Source organism: Lathamus discolor, chromosome 2 (assembly GCF_037157495.1).
Source record: "Lathamus discolor isolate bLatDis1 chromosome 2, bLatDis1.hap1, whole genome shotgun sequence".
NCBI classification, from domain to species: Eukaryota; Metazoa; Chordata; class Aves; order Psittaciformes; family Psittacidae; genus Lathamus; species Lathamus discolor.
Window position 1 is genome coordinate 118193965 of NC_088885.1, and position 21342 is coordinate 118215306.

A 21342-nucleotide genomic window follows, 5' to 3' on the forward strand; every position below is an offset into this window, starting at 1 on the left:
AGCATGGCAAGAAGCTAAGCTCTTAATGCAATCTTTTCTTCCTAAGTTTGATGTAATTGCTGCTCTCAGATAGGCTTTTCTACATTAAAGGGGTTATTTTATTATGCAGATTTTAGCTATACATATTCCAACATTTCTTCTTCCGGCTTATAGCTATCAAATTTCAGGAGTGCTACACCTTTCTGATTGTGTGTGGTCATTTTAATTTCAAAAGCTGTAAATTACACTATGTTGGAGATTTGCAGATTGGTTGGTTTTAATGCCAGTTAAAAATTGAAACAAAACAATTTATCTGCCTTTAATTCTCTCGCTGTTACTTATGAGGGTGTTCTCGTCCTTCCGTTAAGCAGATATGAATATGGGTTTAAAATAACAGTGCATTAAGGAGGTTCCTTCTAGAGGAGCCGTGTGTGTGTGAGAGCTATGGTAGAATGATTCCCTTGGTAAGTCAGGTTTGCTAAAAGTATCATGTACATTTGTTATATTTGACTCTTTTTTAGTGCTTTCAGAAGTAGGAAGACCTGTATATCAGGAGAGTGCCAGAAATTAGAATATTACAAAAGAAATTATATTTAAATTCTGTGTAGTTCCATAGAATTTGTACCTATATTTTAAAAATAATGTAGTAATGATTCATTTGAAAGTTTACTTTTCTAAAATTCACTTTGCCGATAAATTATTCTGGATTTCATACAGCATTCCGTTATACACCAGATCATTGAACATATGGCATTCAGGTATAAATATTAATAAAGATGAAGTCCTGATGAGCAAGTTAGTGCTGGCTGAAAGAGTAGATCACTGCACTATTCCTCAGAGTGCTTCTGTTGGAAATTTGTGCTACAAATCATGCTTCATTCTTCAGAGCCTTCATCATACCACCTTCCATATAAACTGGCTAATAGTAATATTTATAGTACTTTTACGTTTTGGCTGTGCAACAGTGATCATCTTTTAATCTTTTATAAGCTTACCACAGTTATTTGGTTAATCTCTCAATGGGATTTCAATAGGCTGTTGACATTTCAAGGCATGAGAAAAAATAAAGTGTAGACTTGCTCACTAAAAGGCATATTGAAAACTGGTAAGAACACCAGGATCTTTTTTTTTTTTTTATGAGACAATCTCTGAACCATTACAATTATACATAAATCTGTTGGCTATTTATGATCAGATTGAAGAGATTTTGGAAAAGCCAAAAGGTGCATATTGACAGAGTAGCAAGAGCCATCATGTTACATTTTGGTTTGTACCTTGTTTGTCCAACATAATCTGCTTCTCAAACTCCATATAGATAATTTTCTCTGAATAATAAAAAAAAAAAGTGTATCTTACCAGTTTTGAATGTGAATTTGTTTATGTGCAAGTATTTTAGGAGTTTAAAAAGAAGATAAATTAAATCTTTATTCTAAGAATAAGTTTTAGGAATTAATAGTAAATATTGAGCAATATTTAAATAAGATAAAATGTCCATACAGCGTTTTATAAACTCAAATACACAGAGGAGTTAGAAATATAAAAGAAATATAAAAAGCAAAGTGAGTGAACTCTGATAATCTGGGGTTTTTTTAGAAACATTCACTATCATAAATTGCATATTTGTGGAGTGCATTTGTTGCAAAGCCAGCTATAGTAATGATAGATGTGGTTATTCCTTGTGCAGTAATCCATGGGTTTAGTCATAGCACTGAGTAAAGGGTAAGTACATGAACTGGTCTGCCTGCAGGAGTTAGGTGGGATTTTGTCTGCAGCATGCCCTTTGCAGTTTGAGTTGTTCTGACACTTCTCTCTTGTAGGGTCTTTGTCAAATACAGGATCTGTAACTCTAATCTGAAGGTAATAGAGAAAATAGGATTCTTATGGAGCATACTTGCTCACAGCAGGGAGATGAACATTAGTGGAAACTTGATTTTCAATCCTTATTGCATGTAGGTATATTTCAAACGGCAATGTAAGGTACATGAGCTCAGAGGTTTGTTTCTTTCTGATTTCTTTCTGTAACTAATTAAGACCTGGTGGGTAACATACATGAGAATATATTAGTGGTCTGGGTTGTCTTAATGTCTTGGTCATTGTAAACCAGCATGGAATTTTTTTTTTCAGTGTGTAAATCTGAAGATGCCTGTAGAAAATTCAGACTTGTATCTATCTGCAGTGTGCATCAAAATCAAAAACATCTTGTTGCTTGCAGAAACTTTTTAAGCATATGTCATATCTTCATAGCATGAAAAGACCTGTGGCATAATCACTGCAGCCTGTTGTTTTATACTGATGTTTAGTTGGCCCTGGTATGTCACCATGATTCACTGATGCATATAAATTTATTTGAATTTCAAAATTAAGTAGTTGTATCAAATTAGTGCCATGTTTCATAGCAGGGAGAATCTTTCCCCAGTATGGAGTGAACTTGGTTGGCTTAACACTCCTGGGCACTCCTTTGTTGTCTTTATTGTCTTCCATTGGTTGTTAGATCTGATGATATAGTGTTCAGTGATGAACAGATCTTGTTACTAAAGAACTACATATAATCGCCTGAATCTCACAAGGAGACAGGTAGGCAGATCAGATAGACAGATAAGACAACTTTAAGACTGGATAGGTAGGTTTTAGTCAATTCTTACTGTTCCTCTACACCATTCCTTCTGATTTTTCTTTTTTCTTTTTGTACCTTTAGTTGAATCATTTAATTTTGAACTTCAGTTTCTGGTTCTAGAGGTGAGATGTTATTCATATTGTGAAAGCACATTACGAGCTTTTATCAAAGGCCGAATGTCAGTTTGTTGTCATGGCTCGTAAAGACTCCCATTGGAGTACAGCATAACACTGCTTCAGTCTTAGTTCTGTCCTATGGTAAAATAAATACATGCTCTCTGTGTTAACATATCATCATGGAAGGAGCTTGAGGAAAAAAAAAATAAATAATCTAGCAGTTCTCTTAAAAAATATCTCTCAAAATCATACTGGTAATTTGACTCCAAACATGCAGTATGAACTTGAATGTACAGGTAAGAAGAATCCATTATATCTGTTAATGCTCTTTCTACTCTGTATTTATTAATTTTTCTTTTCCCAGTAGACTGTCCTTTACATTTTACAGCAAGACTTTTTCTACACTAAAATTGTGCTGTTTGGTGACAGTGATAACAGCAACCTGCAAATACGGATTATCACCTTCTTATAGTATGTGGCAGAGATTCTGTACTGTATAACTCATACCACAGCCATCTAATCCTTTCCCCTCTAGACTGAATGATGACTTTAAGTACTGGAGCTGTTTAGACAACATTTCTAAGAGAAGACTATAATCAATCTGAAGTTTGTAACTTTTGAATTTTAAAGTGAAATGTAATTTTCTTTTTTTTTTTTTTTTTTTTAAATCCTGTATTTCCTTCATAAGAAGAGGCCAAGTTGTTACTTTTTCCATACAGCTTCTCTTTGCTATTTGAGACTTAGGTAAAAAAAAAAAAAAGTGCTAATGTCACATTAACTGCCCTGCACAATTGATGAAAACATCTGTTATTGAACATCTTTAGTGTTCATTAAATATGGATCTGATAATAATGTGTCAAATATTTCAGCATTAATTTGAAAGAAGAGCCAATCAAGTAGAAAAGAATTTACCATGTGTAGTTTACTGTTTTTTCCTGTGAGGTAGAAATTCTTTGGATTATGTTATATCCTAGAGCAGCGTTTTTAACGTGTATTCCGATGCTTTTCTAATCTGATTTTAGCTATGTTTTTTTTTTTTTTTTAATTTAGATTTTTTTTATTTCTTTTTACCAAACTCAGTAAACACTTGAATTTATTCAAGTCCTATGATGTTAGACTTTTAAAATACTTTCATGTCTTGCTTGGCTTCCTTATTTATATTTTAATTTCTTTTTCTCAAGATACCTGTAGCTATGTTAGTAATTTTAAAACTACTCATCACTGCTACCAACTTTTAATAGTCGAACATGCCAGCATGACTAATACCATGCCTTATGACTAATGTTGTTATTTCCTTATTACATAGTTATGGTCCTCAAATCACCAGTTATGGTGCAGCATCCTTCGGATAACTGCCATTGGTTCCTCCTTTGTCATGCAGTAGTGGATTTCAAGTGTGTACCACCAGACATGCTTTGTTTGTGACCTTGTTTACATTGTTATTTTAGTATAATGACTCAGGTTTCATTGCTTCTTTGGGAAGCAAATAGAAATATTTTCATATTTGCTTGTACATCTGTGTGTTTCACCCTCCAGGACTTTTTGAAAGATTTCATTATTCATAGCATCTTCCACTTGTGGAGCTGTATCTCAATTTGACTTTGGTACAGGGACTCATTTTTTTCTTTGCTGTGCATAGATGCAATACTTCACAATAATTAAAAAATAAGAAAATGGGGCTGGCTTTCTAATACAGCACCAGAGTCCTAGTGATTTTTATTGTTTCTGTGTGGTTTATATTAGAAAAAGCACAGTCCACTTCAGCTACGGGTTTGAAGGGTTCTTTTTCGTTGCACTAAATAGTCCATGATAATCTAGTAAGAGTAGACAAGAATGGCATAAAAAGCATAAAAAGCCTCCAAAAGGCAGCAGTAATAAGCATACAAAAAATGCTCCACTTTAATATAGTGTCATGGTTTAAGCCCAGGCTGTAAGTCAGAACCACACAGCCCTCTCAGTCACTCCTCCCGCTTTCTTCCCTCCACCTCCTCCCCCCGGCTCCTGGAGAGGCGGGGAGGAGAATTGAAAGAATGCAACTCCCAGGGGTTGAGATAAGAACAGCCCAGTAACTAAGGCATAAAACAAACCACTGCTGCTACTACCAATAGTAATAATGATAAGCGAAATAACAAGGGAAGAGAATACAATACCGCCCATGGATATGCAGCCCTATTGAGCAGTGAGTAAGTCCTTCCGGGTAACTCCCAGATTACATCCTGGGCATGAAGTGCTGTGGTATGGAATACCTCTTTGGCTAGTTTGGGTCAGGTGTCCTGTCTCTGCTTCCTCCCAGCCTCCCTTCCTCCCTGGCAGAGCATGAGGCTCAGAAAGTCCTTGACCAGACTGAAACATTTGGGCAGTAACTAAAAACATCGGTATTATCAGCGTTATTCCCAGGATGAAAGTCAAAATCGCAGCACTGCACCAGCTACTAAGAAGGAGGAAATTGACTGCTACTGCTGAACCCAGGGCATGTAGGAAACCTGAAACTTCCTACAGGCATGAAAATTATCTTTCCTAACCACTATTAAACAAAAATTCATTTACCTTTAAAGACTAGAAAATGCTACCTGACTGGCAACAACTGTATTTTCTTTAAATAGATAACAACCATGTGATATAGACTGAAAGCAAATACTCACTTATAAAAAGCAACCTCTCTATTTCTTATAGTTTGATGTGGGCCCAAGGGAGCATATTGGACAAAATAGAGCATGCGTACTTATTTAGCTAGCCAGAAGGAGTCAGAAAAAACAGGTGTGCTCAAAGAAGTGCAAATGTGCACACACAGAGTCTTCTGACATTTTTCCAGCAGTTACGGTACCTGATTTAACTCTTCAGAGTTGTCATTGTTTTGGCTATAGTAAACTCAGATGGGTGCCAGGAAGAAACCTTTTATCCAGGGGTTATCTAAATCTGTACATATTTTTAGGTCTTTTTTCTTCAATGGGTCTTTGTCTTTTGACAGTTTATTCAGTGGAGGAGGAAGAGGAAAGGAGAATGGACTTTATATATTTTTCAATAGTATCCAGTGTTGGACTGTTCCAGCCAGATACATGGAGGTTTCCAGATGGCCCACCCCATACTTCTCAACCACTAGTATGGTACAGTATGGTACTGGTGTTGGTATCTGTTTGTTAGCACTGGGCCTATTTCTAGTTGTATACTTTTTTCCTTTTGCCCTGACAGTACCAGTGTCTTTCTACAAGTTCAGTTTGGTACTACATATTTCCCATCAGCTATTTTGCAAGACTGTGGCCAGTATAACAGCTTGCAGTAGTAACAGATTCACAGATATCAAGAAAAATTCTGGTGCATGTGTGATCACAGAGGGAAGAAAGTCTTCATTAAAAATAACAAAGGTTGCCCGTTCTTTAGATTTCAGTGCAGAGACCAGCAGGAGTTGTTGCCTCCATGTGCTGTTAAAACTTTTCTGATCAAAATGGGAAATAGTCACTGCTAAGGCTGACATGGCATTACCAAGATAATTACATCTATCTTTAAATGAGGTCTAGCAAATGTACATGGCTCTGTTTCACTTCACATGCCCTTGTCAAGCCAGTACTGATTCAGAGGATTTCAAAGGTCCTAATTATGCTAACCCATTAAAAGGAAATGCTCTACATGAAAAAAACCTTCCATATTTGAATATTGTGGTGTGCTTTAGAAAGTACTGAGGATATTTCTGGATTCTCTGAAATACTGAAATGCCTTTGCTTCTTATACTATTCTGAGAATAATTTATTTACATAAACGGAATAACAGACATGTTTCACAAAATCTTCACCACATCTCAGTCATCTTAAGATTTTTTGACATATTTTGTTCAGTCATGTTTACATGAAAAATCTAATAAAAAACACATTCAAAATCCCCTGTGTTCTTCAGGTCATAATGTACAATTTCTGAATCACTGATTCCAGTGAGAAATGTTGGTGAGAGATAGCATTTGCCATAATGAATGCTAACAGATAAAATATTTAATTTAAACATCTTTCATCCTGAAAGATTACAAGGTTTTACAGACTGTATAAAGCATCTTTCCATCAATCGATAAGTGAAGCTTTAGAGTAAAATGAATCCCCTGCACAACAATATCAACAACAAATCTGTGAGACAAAGTATTATTTTCTTTTTCCAATTGAAACACTGGGAGCTTTTGACTTTGGCAATACCACAACAGTTAAATTTTTACTTTGAATTCTATGACTACAGCTTTCAATATCCCAGAAGATATCAAACCCATAATATCTATATCTCAACAGAAAACTGTTTTCTAAATGAGAGTGCGTTTTTTGAATCATCTTTCTGTATAAAATTTTTTTTAGGTAGGTTTGAGATACATAGTTTCTGTTTTGCATATTTTCTGAATTTTTGTAGAAACTGACAGCAGGCAGAATATTGTAAAACCGGAACTATTAAGGTTTGAGGGACCTAGACTTTCTAAAAGTGAAGCCTGTAGTTTGTGAATCGTGATGCTGTGACATATTCACCTAGCAGCAATGCAACAGAATTTTACAAAGCATTTTGGTTTTCTTTAATTGTTGATGTTGCAATTTTTGCTTCAGAAAACACATCCACTATATATAATAGTCTATAAATTGTGGGGTTTATAAGATTTTATAGTCTCAAATGGTAATCAACTGCTGGCAAGAATGGATTTCCATGGGGTTATTGCCCAATTAGGAAAATAAGAAAAGGTAAAATAAGGGTTGCAATGGGATATGTAGCCTGATCATTTTGGATGAACATATCAGATTTATGCTTAACTTCGAAAGTCATGAAGACTTCATGCTAAAAACTTACTAAACCTGTAATTCAACGCATTTTCATCATTGTGCTGACATACAAATTAGCTGGGGTTTTGTTTTGGGGTTTTTTTTATATATTTTAGTTCCATGGAATTATATGTTAATCTCATTTCTTTCCAAAATATCTGTAAATGTCCTCCAGTTAACTAATATCCACTGTGAGTACTTCCAAACTCAGTTTTGCCAAGACCCTTAAAATTTAGATGATGATGTAAATGATTCTAAAAATGTTGAGGTAATATTATTTGTGGTAATATTATGTGTTCATGTTGCAGGATAACTATGTTGGATTTCAGTCCAACAAACTATATATGTATTTGCCTAAAAGTATGAATTTAAGGATTTTATTAAATTGAGGGCTTTCTTTTTTACAAATACTTATGGAGAGCAAGCTAATTTTCTCAGCTTCGGCTAGATGCAGAAAGTCTGCCATCGAAAGTATGTTCTTATGCATTTCTCAACTGAAAACTTTTACCACAGAGCACACTCCCGGTAGTGTTAAAATATCTTTCTCAGAGATTAGATCCTTAGCTTCCAAGAATTTTAGCAGAGTTAACTGCATATATTGATGTAAAGCGTTACTTCAAATACAGATTTGTCCAAGAATTATTCTTTATGTCATTGTGAAGTAGATAATATTTAGAACTGAACAAATGGGAATAGGCTTGTACATTAATATTTATTCAAATTTAGACTTAAAATTTTATTTCAAACTCTTTAACAGCATTTTGTATTAATTTTTCATGAGCATTTATATGCTGGTTGTTGATTAGTGTGACTATTCATGAAAAGTAAATGTTAAGGTCATATTTGCGAACAGCAAATTTTATATTGAATATGTAAATGTGAAATTTGCCACTAGCTGTGTGTATGACCCCAGCCTTGCACTGGGATTAATGTGAGCAAACTCTTATTCTGGACTGATCTTTCTTTTTCTCCCACAACCAGGGCTCTGCCTAGACAAAATATTAAAGTCATGTTTTCAACAATCTTAGACATATCTCTCTTTATAAAAGATTTAAAAAATTAAGAATTTGCTTCAAAATGCTGTATGAACTGGATGACTTTCACTCTGCAAGCACAAGGAACAGGAACACAATAGCTGACATGTAGTTTAGTAATGTATACTCATTTTGAAAATTACTAATGATCTTTTCAGAAATTGTATGCAGATAAAACTGTACATCTTTAGTAAATGTGTCAGAAATTTCATATAGAATATAACTGTAAGAGCACTTACTCTCATAAATTTGAAGTGTGGAAGCAGTTTTAAGTAGTGGTGGATTCTTACACATTTAATAGATAAGCAGGCAACATCATTGTTTTGTTAATGATCAGGACTAGAAAACTCAGGCCCTTTAAGTTCATTGCTTTAACAAGAACAAAAAAAGTGCAATACAAACAATTATGAAAAGAAAGAACCCCAAATCTTTTAAAACAAATAAATTGATAGGAATTATTTCCTTCTGTCAAGGAGTGCACATCACCTGCAAAATCTGGAGACCTTAATTCCAGCTTATTGTCTAATTTCTGTTACAGTGTACTAGAAAAAAATGTTTCCACTTTCAACTTTGCTTTGATTTTTTACTCTCACTTTTTTATTTAAAAGTTAGTTTCGGAAAGGTGAAATCTTCTATCTGAAGCTTTCTGGCTTTAGCATAATGTCTTCTGGCAGCAGAATAAAAATATCTGTTCATAAAAGGATTTTTACTGATTTTTATTCCAAGTTTAGCTGGGTACTCTAGGAATCAAGCAGATAAATTTGGAATGATTTTGTTTGTTCTGTAAATATAGCTGATGTTATTTTTATTTTTCTTCATGTAATGTGGATAATGTACTTTTCCATTATGCTGTATATTTTATGCAAGTTTTGTATAGGGGATGGAGACTTCTAAGTCATTCTATTGAAGTTTTCCTGTCTAGTTGCTGCGTCTGTTGGTTTTGAGAGGCAATACACATCATTTTTCTTCAATTCAGCTTATGAATTTGGAATCTGTTTTTTTCTCATACACACCTAGATAGCTCATACACTATACTTACTTTTTTATAGAATAATGCATGTATTATCATGAATTGTATACCATAATACCTGCAAGCCACAAGCAAAATGTTAATATTCTACATAAGAAATACTGATAACTGCTGTTTTGGTTTTCCCATTTTGTTTATTAGTAATAATAAACTCTGGCCTATAGCCAGCACTGAATGTTTTTGTGGCAGATCTTATCACCAGAAAGTGTCATTCCAGAATAACCTGTTTTTTTGCAAATTACTCGATCACAATCAAAACCTTGCTTAAAAGTGTGTCAGGGAAATCTGTGATGGAGTATTTAGTATGGTGTATATTATAGTATACTAGTCCATAAATAATTGTTATTTTTTTTTTAGTCCAAAGAATGACTGATGAAATTTTTCTTTTCATTTGAAGATGGTTTTATCCATCTTTGCTATCTGAATAACAATACCAAGAACTGGTTGGTACTCTACAGAGAATTAAGACATTATGGTTCTGGCTTATTCTTGCTGCATTACATCATATTGGACCAAAGCCCAATGATATTTTTGTGAGTAATAAAGATAAAATTCACGAGGGTGTTGTATCGATATGATGAGTAGGAGAAATTTCTACATATTACCTGCAAATTAAAATATGGCCTAGGTTTTGCTTAAAAGTCCTTGAAATTTTATGTAATGGATCCTTGAATGTAAATGTGCAAAGTGTCTGCAGGTTGCTTAAATTCTGCAGGTACTGGCACCTTTTTTTAAATATCCTCCTTAACATGCAGTGTAAAGTAAAAAGATATCACCACAATCTCAGCATCGCCTGCTATCACAGTTGGTTTCTGATTATTATGAAGTTCAAAAACCTTGTGACTTAAATACGATATCTTCTGTAGACTGGTGGGATAGCCGATCATTCATCTGGCTGTACACGCCAGTGCACACAAGTTGCTATGCAACCTTTTCGCCAACCTGTGTAGAAAATAGTAGATTCTATTCCCACAGAATCCCAAGGGTTGGAAGGGACCTCAAAAGATCATCTAGTCCAACCCCCCCGCAAGAGCAGGGTAACCTACAGTACATCACACAGGAACTTGTCCAGGCGGGCCTTGAATATCTCCAGTGTAGGAGGCTCCACAACCCCCCTGGGCAACCTGTTCCAGTGCTCTGTCACTCTTACAGTAAAGAAGTTCTTCCTGATGTTAACGTGGAACTTCCTATGCTCCAGTTTACACCCATTGCCCCTTGTCCTATCACTGGATATCACTGAAAAAAGCCTAGCTCCATCATCCTGACACCTACCCTTTACATATTTGTAAACATTGATGAGGTCACCCCTCAGTATTATAATGGTGTAAATTGTTCTTCCATTTCAGTAGGAGTTTTGTTTTGTTTATTAAGAGGATCACACATTTTTCCCAAAGCAGCTTCAGTCAATATTTGATTTGACAATGCCAATGAAATTGATCCCCAAAAATATCCAGTTCCTGTGTAAATTTATGAGCTATCATACCAGTGGGAGGTTTACCCAAATATGGTAGAAGATGAAACATACATGTTAATACAACTGGTTGAAAACAGACTTATGATTATGACTAATGGCAGGGTTGAGTAGTTTACCTAAATACATGGTGGTGATTTTATCCACCTCATGGAGTTGTAATTTACAACTAGAAAACTATCTTAAAGTTTTGTGTTGTCCAAAAGAATTACAGTTTCCTATTACATATCCTTAAAAAAATTGTGGAATAAATGCAGTTTAGTTTCAGCCATGCTAGGAACAGGTCTACTGGTATTTCTAAGGTTTTATTAAGGCATTTGCCTCATTTCTGTTAGCCAGTTGTTTTGGAGCTCATTAAACATATAATTACAAAATATATGTTCATGAATTAGCTCAGGAAGAGAGTAGGTGCCCAGCAGCTAGATACATAATAATGTTCATAAAGTGGAACTGCTGTGAGAGTTTAGAGGATTTTAAGACTGTGTAACTACACAGATCATTGTTGTGATTTAAACCCAGTCAGACACACAGTTTCCACTCCCCCCCCACTTTTTCTTTCCTTCTGCCTCCCCCCCACCCCCCCCCCACCCCGGAGGGATGAGGAGGAGAATCGAAAGAATGTAATTCCCACGGGTTGAGATAAGAACAGTCCAGTAACTAAGGTATAACACAAATCACTACTGCTACCACCAATGATAATAATGATAAGAGAAATAACAAGGGAAGAGAATATTATACCACCTGCCGAAACGAGCCCAACCCATAAGAGAGCGAATGCCTTCCGGGTAACTCCCAGTTACCTCCCTGGGCATGACGTGCTGTGGTATGGAATACCTCTTTGGCTAGCTTGGGTCAGGTGTCTTGCCTCTGCTTCCTCCCGGCCTCCCCTTCTCCCTGGCAGAGCATGAGACTCACAAAGTCCTTGGTCAGAGTACACGTTACTTAGCAACAGCTAAAAACATTGGTGTTATCAGCTCTGTTCCCAGGCTGAAAATCAAAACACAATGCTACACCAGCTACTAAGAAGGAGAAAAATTGGCCAGTACTGCTAAACCCAGGACAATCATTTAGTGTAGCTGAGTAATTCTACAAAAGCAGAGCCCTGCATGGGGTAGGTAAAGTAAAAACAAAGATAAGCAGTTCTGAACTCTGGCATGTACTCAGTACATGCAGATAGACTGAAAAAGCTCATGAAACTTGGGATGAGTTTGGGTTGTAGTCATCTGGTTCTTTGATTTTTTTGTGAGTTTACATATGTATTTTCTTGTTGTCATAAACTGCATATCACATAGAGCTGAATGGCTAATAAATGGATCTTTGTGTATTTATTTCCTTCTATGGATCACAGTCCCATACCATAGTAGTACATGGTATATAGGTTCGAAACAGCAGCAAGACCCATTGTCTGGAATTAGAATCAATGTTTGCCTTAGAATCAACAGTCTGAAGCTCAGCTGGAATGAATCGAACAATATAGTGATAGATCATGGTAAAAAATGTATTAGAGTTGGAATCTATAGAAGGAATTAACATTTTTAATTTTTTACAGTATGGTATGAAATGTTTCAATTCAGGGACCTATGGTGTCCCCTCTGACCTATGGTGAAGGACTCCAAGGTAAGGTGTTCCCAGTTTTGATAGGCTTAACAAGTTCTAGTCCCTTGCTTTTCATAGTTTCTGTATTGGAGCAATGGCCTTGTAATGATTTAGTATGAACTGTGATGACCACTGAGTGAAGTCTGCAGTGAAACAGAATTCAAAATTAGGGTACATGACCTAAGAATGCAAATTAAGCACTTACAGCAGTATTTTTTTTTTATGGGTGATATTTATTAATGATGGTAAGATTCATGAAAGAAAAACAGGAAAATGCTGCAGACTATTCCTTTCATATTTTTTCCCCTCAGGTGTTTGCTTTGATACCTTTTGCTGAGGCACTTAATATATTACTTTTGAAAAGATAAACATGCAACTACACAATAATTGCACTCTACTGCTATTCTGATTGAAAGATTATTAAACATGTTAGTTGATTATGGAGTTGATTAAACAGTTGATTATGGAGCATAAAAAAAATTAAAGATTTTCAGAAAGGTGTTATCAGATCTTTTAAACAAAGTCACTTGTAAGTACTCTGCTCCACAAGTGTTATACTTAAAAGTTTAAAAACAGGGTTTTTTTTTCCAACTTGACTGTAAATATATCACTGAACAGACAACATCATCTTTTTACCTTGGAACTGCATTGAAGAAAGAACTGAGGAGTCTGTGTCCTCTGTGTGACCTATATTTGGTCCTCTGTTGCCTGAATGGATTTTATTTTTCTTTTTTGTACAAGTGAATTATATTTCCAATTTGTTATTTGTGAAATTAATCTCTTTCTACTGCCTTCTAACACTTATTCTTGTTGCTTACATCTGATTAATTTATTCATTTCCTATTAAGGAAACTGTGCAGATGTCTCTTTGTGTCAGCTAATATAAATGTCCTGCTTTGCCTATAGGCTTGAAACATGATAAATTCTATCTATTTTTAAAGGCGGATACTTAGTTTTCATACTAATGATTTATACAGGAGTCATGAGGTTGTGTGTTCCAGTACCTCTATGTCTAAAGCTCATGAGCTTGTGAAAGGAGGTAGGGCAAGGATCAACAAATGAAACCTGAATACAGCTATAAGATAACTTATGTTGTTGGTCATCTGAGAAATCATCTGATAGTGTAACTTAAAACGAGTGCTGTCACTTGGAATCAGGAATAATTTTGTCTCTAAGTGATCAGTCTTATGGGACTTGTCAAAAATATCAAACTCTGTATATCTGTGTATGTTGCTCTGAAATGATCTTCTGTGTAGTGCCTTAGTAGCTAGAGTATTCACTGAGTAAATGTTAACTTGGTTCAATTCCTGTGTCATCTTAAGAAGCTGCAAACTTCTATCTGCCACTTTTCAGAATAATTGCTCAGTTGTAGCCTCAGTAGGGAACCTTTGCTGCAACTGCTTATCTTACTGCATCCCCTTGCACTTTTTTAAAACAGTGCCAGTAGTAAAATACATGCAGAAGAAGGATCTGAATAGAAAGGCATGTCTTGTGCCCCATTTTGACCCACATTTCCTTTTGCCTTATTTGAGGAAGGTCACAGTTCTAGTATGCAGTCCATTTGTATCTAAATATATAAGACTCGTTCTGGAACCAGGCAGCAAAAATTTAAAACTTACAACTATGGTAGTGTCAAACAATGGTCTGAGGTATACGTTGAGTTGTGCAGCCTGAGTAGGAACTGGTGTCATAAAATGACATTTCTAGTTTGCTCTGTATATCAGAATGAGAAATTTTCTGAAGGAAATAAGCTTTGATAGGTTTTATTGTTTTATTTGTTAATTAACTTTCATTGTTGGTAAATACTGTGATGAATATCAGATCATCGGAATTAAAAACTCCCCATGGAGTTATGTGTTTTTAATGCAAATATTCTGTATGAACTATGTGGCTTTTACTGAATAAAACAGTTAATTTTAAAAATAAAAATAATTCAAGACAGTTGTGTGCATGCATTGAACCTGCTAGCTTTGGGCTTTTAAGTGATTGTACCAAAATCTACCAATGAATTTGCTAGTAATGCACTGTATAACTGCACAGTGGCTAGGAAGGTATCTTCTGCCTTTTTTTTTTTTTTTACTTTCCTCCTCCCTCCCCCCTCCCAGATGTTTATAATTCAATGTAGTCATCAAATAACTGAATTTTCCTTTAAAGCTAAAGAGTGGAATTTGCTTCAGTTCAGAACACAGGTCTTGGGGACTATATAATCTTCTGGTTTAAATCTTTGCCACTTCATTGGTGGGTAAATTTCACTGGTAATTTAATAAGGGATTTACAATCTTATTCAGGAAAGAATGCTTACTGAAGTCAAAGGGACTTCATGCCTCAGTGCGTTCCTGAATATATTGAGAGAGACTTCAACATATGCTCAAGTGTTTTCTTGAAGTAGGACTTTAAAAGGTTTTGTAAAATTAAAAGGCAATATAATTGTAGACATTATTAAAAATTCAGACTAGTGTTATTATTACATAGAGGTTTTATTCAGCAGTATCACACATCACCAATAAAATTAGCTTCTTTAAATGGCCCCATTGAAGTCATTACAGTAATTTAATGGAAATATAGACAGTGTTGCTTTAGAAACACTGGCTCTTCTAATTTTATTGTTTCACATAGCTACTGGTTGAGACAAGCAAAACCGTTATTTTTGCCTGTCTCACTTCACTCATGAGTATCCTAACTTTATGTAGGGGTATTTGTGGTAGATGTAAATTGTTTCTTGATCCCACTGGTAGTAAGCTTATGCTTTGCATAAGGAAATTTATTGGCAGTATTTAGTGTTTTGTTTGTGTAGTTCTTTTGACATCAACTCATTCTACATTAAATACATAAACCTGATTTCTAAAACAGCAGCAGGGATTTAATACAGAGGCATAATGTTGATGGGATGTTAAGACTTCAGTGTCACAGCTTCTTCCTGCTTCAGAGATGACTTCAGTAGACACTGAGCACCAACAAATCAATAGCTAGTATTGCTCTCTAAATGAAATTAAAAAATCTAAATCAAGTAGTAACAGCAATACTGAATAGCTTTATATTTTTTAGTGCATACAACATCTGCATCAACACATTGCTAACTACAACTACTAAAGTTAACTACTATTCTGAAATAAAACCCTGATATAGTAAGTTGAATTCATTGCTTAAAATCTAACATTTTGTAAACGATCTTGAAAACATTAAAAATCTAGGGCTTCATAGGAAATAAACCCCATACATCATGAATGGTCAGTGCAGCCCCTGGGAATAAAATGGATTATTACTTTTCAGTGGTACAGAAAAAAAAAGCAGATCTTCTTAATGGTGCCTGGTCATGCATTTTCTGCAATCTGGGTTGCAGTGCTTTAGAAATTTTTAGGTCAAGTGCATAGACATACGGATCTCTTCCAAAGGGAGTTTTTCCATTGCTTATGGTGGAGAGATATAATCTTATTAGACTTCGGAAGTGTTAGGTCCACTACTGAGTTAAACTTTTTCCAGGCAAATATTCTGTGGATTTAGCACTATCTCCGCCAAATTCTTCATATATGATGGGGGATCTTTTAAATCTTTTTATTTTGTGTAAATTTAGAACTGCCTTCTCTATTACCACTAATGAATGTAAGATCTCTTACTTATTTAGCTACAATTCATTCATACTGAATTTTTTTACCATTTATACACAGTGGGGGTTGTATTTTAAAATAAAGCAATTCATTGTGGACTAGTCACTCATAAAATAAATAGCTAACTTTAATGATGAAAAATGGTATTTGTATTCTACCCAATGCTGGAATATTTTCTGCAAGGGATAGGATCTTCATGGAAATCAGTGGTCAATCAACAATTGTATGCAGTATCCCTAGTAAAATTCCTTTTTGGAAGGTCCAGACAGTTCTTTAGAATAAAAACTGGTGCTGGAATAATATTAGTACGCTTTTTCCAGTGACCTGTTGTTGCTTTTAACTACTGAAAAAAATGTAGTGCCACTTTAATACTACTGTTCAAACTTCAGTGAATCAAGATCTCCACAGTACTCTATTTTGCTCTTTAAAATGCACCTTATCCCTGAATGGGGAGAAAAAAACCCTAAACTAAAACCCATGGGTTTTTTTCTAATTTGTGGACTAACATATTAGGAATTCGATGTAATTATATTAAAAGATGGAAGTAGACATAGCAAAATGAGAAGAAATTTTAGAGTCTTCTAAATTACAATTTTTTTAGGAGAGCCTCATTGTTTACAGGAAGTAGAAAATAGTCCATAGCTTTTTAGTCATGTCATTTTTATCATGCATACAATATATGATGGTGCTGGCAAAAAAAAAATAAATCTGGAGTTAGTTACACTGTTCGGCCTAGCTCTAAGGTTTTCTTTTATGTCAGAAAACATGCTGTAACTCTGAAAAATATGTATAAAGGATTTAGATACTCTATTTCCATCTTGTCTTTAAAAGTAACCTTCAAATATTTCTAGAATTACCACTGCCAGGAATAACACACATATGTTGTCAATGATAGTGCTTGATTGACAAGGTATTGGCAATGTACAATAAATGAGGGAGCTCTTTTCCAAGTAAGAGAGCAGGATGACTGAGTAGATATCTATCCATTTCTTTATCTAAAAAATTATATCATGACTGATCTTGAGTTTCTTCAGTATGTTCCTGGGTTACCTTCAGTTATAAAAGCTCATTACTACTTTGCTAGTGCTACCAATTTTCAGGACTGCATGGATATACTTGTCCAGATGAACTAGTTTTTCATGAATGCACATTTTCCAAGCCTGAGGAAACATATACTTTCACACAGTCATCATTTTACTAAAATTGCTTTATAAAGTTGAGCTAAACTGATGTTAGGCAATAAGGAAGAGAGAAAAAATAATTCATATGCCAGTAATCTGAATATTGGTAGAATTCCACTCATGTTTGTAAAACTAGAAATTCGTACTGTATTCCAGACAAATTGTTTGACTTCATGTTTTCAAGTGGTTTGGGGTTGTTTTTTTTTTTCTCATAGACATAACCCTCAATGACAATTTGTCACATTACTTTGGGCTGTTATATTTTTTTGTAAAAGATAGCAATATGCCATTTATGAACAAGAGCTGTTCTGGTATACCACTAAAAATATTCCTCACTAAAAGCAGATTTCTTATTGTATCTTGTTCTCTTTCTGCACAGAGGAATGGCGGTATGGCATGGTGTACACATTGAATGAGGACACAAAGTAAATTATTCCTAAAAGGCATATTTGATTTAAAGCAGTTCGGTAATTATTAATTTCTTGCATAAAATAAAAACAAGAAATATAAAATAACAGTAAAGCTTTTAACTGAAAGCTACAAAAAAACCCCAATAAATTTAATTAACAATCCCATTTTCTTCAGCTAGCCTTATTTCACAGAATGTCTTTGTCAATGACTAGGAAGTAAGTGAAATGGAATTGATAGGTCACCTCCTCTTTGTTGTAATTATTACCTAGTAGTTTTCTTTTTTAATCTTTTATATCTCTTTAGTCTTTATTCTATATGTCAAAATGGATTATATGTTTCATACACTTTAAAATGCACTTCAGTGAAATAAGCATTACTAATATCAACTAAAATATGTAGCAACTTAAATTCTTCATCCTATGAGATAAAGAGATGTGAGAGAGAGAGGTGTGAGAAAAAACGTCACATTAGACTACTTATGGCAACTTCTAGCCTTTACAGGACAATACGTTGTCAAATGAAATCATACATGTTTGTGGCTTATTTTACTCTTGGAAGATGAACGATTCAGGGGCAGAGTTTACTGTCTCAGCTTGTTTCACAGATGATATCCACTTCTGAGGTATCTTAAAAGGTGACTTCATAAATTAAAGTTGTAAATGCTGTAACTTTTCCACTTATTTCTTCCCCATTCCTGAGTGAAAAGAAATAATTTTTAAAAGTTAGAGGTATAGTGTTCCTGCAGTTTGTCTGTCCACATTTGTCCTTCCAATAGAGAATGCATGCCTGTAAGTTTCTGCTTTGGCTATGACTACTCTGAACTGTGTGACTGCTACATAGAGAGGAGATGAATTTTCTGTGAAGGCTGAGAATAAAATAGGGTTTCTCTGGTGGAATTCAGGACTTTGCAGTCTTGATCTACTGTTCTGCAGATTTCAAGTAATCTTCTTTCTATGAAATATGTACACTTAGGAATTCTAAAGTATAAAACACATCAGAACTGGGAAATGCTCATCGAAGAGGCTCTTGTTAGAGATTAAGTTTTTGGCATATAGTTTAAGTTAATGATTTTTTTTTTTTGCTGTATGTTTGTTTGTTTGCACACATACATATAAATACACACTACATTGCAAATTGTGCCGTGACAACCACTATGCTTTTTTAAACAATAGAAAGCCTAAAAATTTCAGAGTGTATTTCAGATACTGGATCCAATATTCTGTCATCATATTGTTACCGCTCTGTAGTAACCAGTGTGGAGGAGGAAGTGTTGTGTTTGCATGTTTAAAGGCAAAGTTGACATTTTTTCTTGAAGAATTTATTTAAGTTAACTTAATGTAATGCAGTGATTCCATGTGTAAGCATCAAACCATTTAGTTATATGCATAAATGTATACCTAATGTATAGTTATATGCATTTGTAACTAAATCTGTAGGATAGGTTGTTGCTAGGAATAGATTAAAGAATAGCAATCCTCCATAAGTTATTTACAAAGCTTTCTCACAAGGAGCATCATCACAGAATGGTTACATGTGTGTTACCCAGCTACTATGAAAACACAGTAGAAAGGGAGCAGATCTATGCTACTTTAAAACATTAATCTAATATGTCACTGTGTAGCTGGCTGTATGCACAGTACAAGCACAGTCACACAGATAGAGACATGGTTCTGTCTTTGTAAGCCCAAATTAAATCAGCCCTTGAAGAGTTTTGAAGTTACACAGCCAGAACACGAAATGGTTGTTCTGTGAATCAGAGTTGTGTGACCTGATGCTTCTTGGCTCACATGTTCACATGTTATAAACTGATTCCTTCACTGTAAGTATAGCATTTTTGCTTAGTTGCTGTTGTGCCTCCTTTGTGCCACTCTGGAGAAGTGCCTGGGGTTCCCTTTCTCTGCAGTATGTCTTGAGGGATCTATGAGCTGTAGCACACAAAAGCTAAAGGCATGAACGAGAGCTGCAGGAGCAATTGTGGGAGAGTAAAGGAAGGCTAAAAGCAGTCACAGGTGGATAGGTGATTTATGCATTCCTGTGTCCAAAATGCAAGCTGCCCTTTGGCAAAATCTAAGCTTGTGCTTATCTAAGACTTAAGGTTTAAAATAGGTACTTTTCCTCTGTGGCTGTAAGGAAGATTAGGTCACTGATCTATGCTAGAGCGCTTCAACTAAATTTGACTCTGGCTGTTGGAAAGACTTAATCAGAGGATTATGGCACAACTGTGGAAACTGCTGCTATTGTTTTGGTTGGGGACTTATGAGACAACCTGGGGGGAGGGGTGGTGTGTTTTTAATTTTTTTTATACGTACAAGCTAGTGTGGCTGATGCTAGATCTGAAAGAAGAAGGAGGTTCACATCTGAACAGTTTAGGGAGCAAGCTGTGCAATAGTGCAAAAGCCAGTGCTACTGTAGGCGGCAAGTGGCCCCCCACTGCTCCTACCTGCACACTACCTGCATGTGTGTCTAGAAGCTCAACTGACAAGTATATAGCAAACTTTAAATCTTGCTTTCTTTTTTAAAAAAATGTCATTGCAATCAATGACTAAGCAGTTAGGTTCTGGTACGTGAAAGCTATGTGGCACTGCTTGCATTTGCTGATGCATTTTGGTCATACATATTTCATGGTGCCCTATCTGTATTTCTCTTCCAGGTTCAGGTCCTTCGCAACGCAGGGGAAGAAGTGACCCTAACTGTGTCCTTTCTGAAAAGAGCACCTGCTTTTCTCAAACTGCCACTGAATGAAGATTGTGCATGTGAGCCTTTATTAATTAGCCAAAAGAAAACTCAATTCACTGTTCATGAATGCTTGCAGCTTGCAAAACTACTGTGCATTGAGGGTGATTTACAGAAGCTTTTTTGGTCAGCACTACTGCCTGAATATGAGCTGCTCGTATTGCCAGGTCTTACAGTAACATTCACCTCAAGCAAAAAATTGCTATCTTTGCTTGAAAAACAAATCACAAAGTGTTTGACTGGTGTGAATCAGCAGAGTTGCAGGTAAAACAGTGGAATTACATTAGTTTACAGTATGATACAGAGACATATTAGTCTGAAATAATTATGTCTTGTAAATGTGACAGTGAGATTGTGTGTGCATGTTTAGATGGCTTAACTTTCCCATTTAAAATTCAGAGGCTTTGGTGGAGGTGTCTGTCTACCTAAGAATAAATTACTCTGGGATGATAAGTATTTTGTGTAAGTCCAACTTAGTTTTAGTCAACTAGCCCCATGAGAGAGATAGGGAGACAGCTGTCTTCCTTTAATTATATTAAATTGTAAGTGTGGGTGCATAATTATAGACAATTGCAGCATACCCAAGCATATTTATATGTCAACCTGTGCCTTTTGTCACCACTGTTTTCCTTCTGCCTCTTGCTCCTAAGAGGGTAAAATTAATTGCTTATTTTTTAAGCAGTAAAACAACAGGTATTTTGTTTCAATACTTTCAGCCTTTTTTAGTAATAATTAAATAGTCTATTATGAAATAATATTTTATACAATAATTTGTTGAAATACTCTATTTATCT

At 35.2% G+C, this 21342-nt stretch overlaps 1 protein-coding gene across 8 annotated transcripts in view; it reads left to right on the top strand.

Annotated features, from left to right (window-relative positions):
- SNTG1 (syntrophin gamma 1) overlaps positions 1 to 21342 on the top strand; it is a 331430-nt gene that overhangs the window by 202569 nt on the left and 107519 nt on the right. For all 8 annotated transcript variants that reach the window (XR_010610185.1, XM_065668239.1, XM_065668243.1 and 5 more), the window contains exon 8: positions 20466 to 20568. Coding sequence is in view for 7 of the 8 variants with exons in the window: in XM_065668239.1 (XP_065524311.1) it covers positions 20466 to 20568 (103 nt within the window). In the remaining variant the exon portion in view is untranslated. The remainder of the gene's footprint in view (positions 1 to 20465; positions 20569 to 21342) is intronic.